Source organism: Lactuca serriola, chromosome 1, assembly GCF_051521515.1.
Source record: "Lactuca serriola cultivar US96UC23 chromosome 1, Lser_US96UC23_V15, whole genome shotgun sequence".
NCBI lineage: Eukaryota > Viridiplantae > Streptophyta > Magnoliopsida > Asterales > Asteraceae > Lactuca > Lactuca serriola.
This window is the reverse complement of record NC_136408.1, coordinates 29,560,439-29,566,438: the sequence shown is the minus strand read 5'-3', so window position 1 is coordinate 29,566,438 and position 6,000 is coordinate 29,560,439. Positions and strand designations below refer to the sequence as shown.

Below are 6,000 nucleotides of genomic sequence, written 5' to 3'. Positions count from 1 at the left end.
TACAATATTACATAATTAAATTTTTAATAGAGAAAATAACATAATTGTCATTTTTGCCATTAAATAAATAATAGCATTCAACTGTAGTTGTTTTATGTAATCAATCAATGCTAATTGTTTTTTTACCATTCATATTCATTAGAAATGTACTTTCATTTTTCGTTTTAGCTTTAATAAAAAAAGGTGTAGTTTTTATATTTACTAATATATTAATTTAAATTGGTATGATATTAAATTAAATTAAAAAAATTACCATATTACCTCTACTATTCGCTTACTTATACTTATACTATTCATGTTAGCAATGGATCTAATTCGTATTACAAGTAATTATTTTTGAAACTTCATTTCCTTTCTACAATAAAGTTACTTACCGGTATTGCCCTTGGATTCTGTCACCAGTTAAGTATCGTCACATCCTTATTTTTTGCAATTTAGTTAGTCTATTTCCTGCAACCTTTAAAAAAATGGAAACTCAATAATCATCATTTATTTATAAAACGAAAATTGAATCTTTCAAATATGGAAAATGCTTATCAATTCCCTAATTATCGTAACTTACCTAATCTCTCTCTCTCTCTCTCTCTCTCTCTCTCTCTCTCTCTCTCTTTTTAAAATACATTCTCACGGTTTGTTTCATTCACATTCCAGAGCAAAACGGAATAAAGTAACAAATATTCAAGTCGCCGTCCATTCTTCTGTTAGTTATGATTTTATAGTTTTTCTCATTAGTTGAATTATTCAATGTATTCATCTTCCTCTTTCATCCGTTGGCCTTTTAATCGATGTGTATGTATATATATCTGTTAGCGTGTGTATATGTATATGTTATTCATCTTCATCTTTCTATTCTTCGACTTCTAATCTATATGTGTGTATATCTATCTGTATGGGTGTGTATATGTATATGTTCCTGTGTGTATATGTATTTGTTTATTGTGCATGAATCAAAGTACAATGGCAACTTGGTAATTGTTTTTTGATGCTCACCTAATCGTGGTTCTGTTTTACTTTGCTTAATTCACTACAGATGGTGAGCTGGCTAGCTTATTAAGAAAAACCTCTTTGATAATTTGGGATGAAGCGCTTATGGTCCATAAGCATGTATTTGAAGCTTTAGATCGAACTTTGAAAGATGTATTAAGGTGTGGAAATTCTAGCATATCAAATATTCCGTTTGGAGGGAAAGTTATTGTCTTTAGAGGAGATTTCAGACAGATTGTACATGTTATTCCGGGTGGCAGCAGACAAAACATTGTTAATGCTTCTTTGAGTTCTTCATATCTATGGCAACATTGCAAAGTCCACAGATTAACAAAAAAACATGAGGCTAATTGTGGGAATGGATCAATCTGCAATAGAAAAATAAAAGATGTTGCAAATTGGATATTGGATATAGGAGAAGGCAAACTTGGTGGTCCGAACGACGGCGAAACCATTATCGATACTATGGATGATATTCTCAATAATGATCCAAATGATCCTATAGGTTCATTAATTGAGTTTGTATATCCTTCATTTTTAGAGAAATATAGCAGTACAAATTATTTCCAAGAAAGAGAAATACTTGCTCCAAAGAATGAAGTTGTTTAGGAAATAAACGACCGTTTGGTTAAGAAGTTTTCAGGAGATGAGGTTGAATATTTAAGTTCAGATAGCATATGTGAGTCCAAATTTATCCATGATCTGTTTGATGCAAATTTATACTCGCCTGATGTATTAAATGGTCTCAAAGTATCCGGTCTACCAAATCATAAGTTAGATTTAAAAATTGGTGTTCTAGTAATGTCACTGAGAAATATTGATCAGAAAAACGGCTTATGTAATGACACAAGACTGCATGTGATATCATTGGGCGAACGTGTTATTGAGGCATGTATAATATCTGGAACTAATATTGGAAACCAGACTTTTATTCCAAGAATGTCTTTAAGTCCATCAGAATAAAAAAATTCCCTTCAAACTCACAAGAAGATAGTTTCCATTGGTCGTATGTTTTGCAATGACTATTAATAAGAGTCAAGGACAATCGTTATCGAATGTTGGTTTCTTTCTCAAAGATCCAGTTTTTTTCACATGGGTAATTGTATGTTGTCTTATTTAAAGTTCAAAGCAGAGAGGGATTAAAAATATTAATTTTAGATAAAGATTGTCGACTTACAAATAAAACTTCCAATGTTGTTTATAAGGAAGTTTTTCGCAATTTATAACCAACTTTTTTGTAGCATCTTTCAGTCATTTTTAGCAAATCACACTTCATCCATCATATTAATTTATTTATCTATAATTACGTATTTATTTTTTATGTTAATTTCATTACAGACATGTTTTGTATCAAATCAATTTTAATGTTTTTTAGGGGTTTTTTTTTGTCATTACTCAAACTTATGTTGCAATATATAAAGTCATGACTTTTATAAAATAGGTAAATTTACATTTGTAATTAAAAACTTAAAATTTAGGAAGTTGCTAAAAATAGAGAGCATATCCTAACAAACCACCACCATTGTAAGAATTTCAACGTTATGGCCAGTAAGCCTCAAAAAGAAACACATGACGTAGTAAATTAAGGTAAAGTTTTGAAAAAAATTGACGAAAACAGCAACAATTTCTATTAATCTCACAAAATTGACACCATGAACTATGAAGAAGGAGTAAAAATCCTACAATGACAATCGGGACTGATCGAGATAGTGGAGTGGAAGATTTATTGAGATGGTAAGTTATAATGGCAAAAGTGGCGTTTTAGCCAACAAATGTTTTTTCTTCCCACTCGCTCCCTTCTGGTTGTGTCATCATCTCCACATGTTCAACAAGAAACATGCACCAAAAGTATGGAATTTAAAAATCTTCATTTGTAATTAAATACTTACCATTCACTGTGTAATTAAATACTTACAAATCAGAAAGTTATTAAAAAAATACAATATTTCAATTCATAAGTTTTTTAAATTAATGATATATTATTTTATTACGTAATTAAATTTTAAATTCTATTTAAAATTAACATTCATGGGTTTCACGGGTTTTTACCTAGTATGTGTGTGTGTGTGTGTGTGTATATATATATTAATAAAAAGTTAGAGATTGTGAGATAGGTGAATAGCTCTTTGATGTTATGATCTTTATTTGTAAAAGGTGGCGGTGACATAATTGTAAATATATTGTTAACTTTTCAAATTAACGTCGTTAGTAGCCATTGTAGGGCTAGTATTGTAATTTTGCAAAGAATCATTCCAATTTTGCAAAGGCTACGATACTGTAACCACATATACTCTTGTTTTGTTTCTCGGTCAAAATTTCACTTAGAAGCTCTCACGAAAACCCTCTTTTTCTTTCTTTATCGCATTTTGCCCTAGTTTTCGTTTGTTAGTTGTGCAAATTAAGTTTGAAAAATCAGTAATGTCTTCAGGAGAAAATCTAAACGAATTCATTTGTTAATCGGAATGAAAGGTTAGAATGCGAGTAATTTTTCATTTTATTGATAATGCATGTTTATTTTAATTAGTTAATTATACTTTTATGTTGATAATGATGATTTTTGTTTTGATTCAATAGTTTTTTCGCCATTTTTAGTTGATTTTGATGTTTTCTTGTTTACAGATCATCTGTTTTTGTATTGTGTTTGTTTCTTGTAGTTTTTTATATAAGTAGTTGTTTATATTTTTACAAATAAGGATTTCAAAAGAAACTATGTTAAAAAAAAAGTTCAAAAATCAAAAAATCTTGAAGGCGGTAGAAATGGTGTTATTTCGAAAGGTACAATCAATGTTTAAAAAGGTTTGTGTGATATTTTTTGTCTCATTTTCTTTTATTATTTTTTTATTCATAATTGATTATCATATTTTGTGATTATGTATTTCTATGTATCAAACGTGAATATGAAGATTTTCTGACGAAGTTAAAGAGAAAATTTCAAAATAAAAAAAATGTTAAAGGTATTTGTTGTAATCGTAACTGATTTTGTGATTTTTTCAATGGATTGAACATAACATTCAATTGTATGTTTATTTCTAGTTCTAATCACAAATGATATCATACGTTTGTTTATAATCATTAGTAAATAGTAATGATAAATGTATGTTTTTATAACCATTAGTGATTGTGTGATTTAAAATCACAGTTTATTTTTTATTCATAATTGATTATCATATTTTGTGATTATGTATTTCTATGTATCAAACGTGAATATGAAGATCTTTCTAAAGAGGTTAAAGAGAAAAATTCAAAGAGAATAAATGTTAAGGTATTTGATGTAATCATAATTGATTTTGTGATTTTTTCAGTGGATTGAACATAACATTTAATTGTATTTTTATTTCTAGTTCTTATCATAAATGATTTTATACGTTTGTTTATAATAATTAGTAAATAGTAATGATATATGTATGTTTATATAATCATTAGTGATTGTGTGATTTAAAATCATAGTTTATTAGTCATATGCATTTTTGTTCTGTATTAATTACTAATTATGTTAACTTTTTTTGTAATAAATGCTTCTGTTTATGAGAAGGAAAGTGAATATATTTTTGAGAAAAAAATCCAAGGTTAAAAATGATAAAGGTATTTTTTTGCAATCATAAGTGATTATTTTTCTTGATTTGTAACTAACTATATGTATTATGTTTTCTTTTTTACTAACACTATTTTTTAAAATTAAAATTCAAGTTAAAAAATGTAATTTAGAGAGATCAAGACAGACACAATCATCATCCAAAAAAGAAAATGGCAAGGGTGGTGCAAACACGGTCAAAGAGATCTAAAAAAAATAGTTATTAAACAACCAAGAGTGAACATGGCTCTTAAGGGAAAGAAATTAGTTTTTGAGAAGGTCAAAACTATAAGCAAGAAACATGAACTATCTGATGAAGATGATTCTGATTTTCAGAGTCTTCCTAAATGTTCAAAGAAACCAAAGAGAGAAGCTAAAGTTTTGAAGAAAGATAAAAAAAAAAAGTTTATGTTATAAAAGAATTTTGCTTCATTGAAGAATAAATGTTCACCCGGGTCATTGTTGGGAGTTATTTAAGGTTTAAGTACAGAACAGAAGGATTGTGTTAGGGCTATGGGATTTGGGAGTTTGTTATGGAAAAAGATGATTGACATACCGTTAAAGATTGTTTATATGTTCTTGATCATTTTAATTTTGAAACTTTGAAGGTGGAGTTTGAGAATTGTCAAGTTAGTATTGATAGTAAATTTGTTCATGAGAGGTTAAAATTACCATCTGGTGGCTCATTACTTTCAAACATGGAATACATTTCCGAGAATAATGAAGAGAGTTGTATGTTTGAGTGGAAGAAACAGTATGCAAATATTGATAAATTAAGATTAAAACAACTAAAGAATGAACTTGTTCGAACTAGTGCAACGGATGATAACTTTAGAATCAATTTTTTGGTTCTTTTTATTAATACATTCTATGAATCTACAAGCATGAGTAAATGTAATCTAAATCCATTGTATTTAATCAGAAGGGATACAGATTTAAGTAGCATTGACTGGTACGATTTCATTGTCGATTGTTTGGTAAGGACGAAGAAGGTTTACAACCCAGAGAAATAATGTTCTTTCTTTTATGGACCAGCAGTATACCTTATGGTATGTGAGCTAATTTTTAATATTAAATTTTTTTTAGTTGTAAAAATATGTTTGTTTTTATTTTTAAGCGTATATGATTATATAATCATATATGATGAATTATATATCACACATCATAATCATATGACATTATTCATATATATTATATTTGATTTGAATAAATTATATATGATTGTATAATCATATATGATTATATAGTCTAATTTTTGTTGAATTATATATTACACATCATAATCATATATGATTATTCATATATACTATGATTAATTATATATCACACGGCATAATCATATATGATTATTCATATATATTATGATTAATGATATATTTGATTTGTATAAATCATATATGATTGTATAATCATATATGATTATATAGTCTAATTTTTGTTTAATT

At 27.6% G+C, this 6,000-nt stretch overlaps 1 protein-coding gene across 1 annotated transcript; it reads left to right on the top strand.

Annotated features, from left to right (window-relative positions):
• Positions 1 to 1,089: 1,089 nt before the first annotated feature.
• LOC145053000 (uncharacterized) lies at positions 1,090 to 1,593 on the top strand. The gene has a single exon (XM_079000958.1). The coding sequence runs from the start codon at positions 1,090 to 1,092 to the stop codon at positions 1,591 to 1,593; it is 504 nt and encodes a 167-aa protein (XP_078857084.1).
• The last annotated feature ends 4,407 nt before the right edge of the window (positions 1,594 to 6,000 follow it).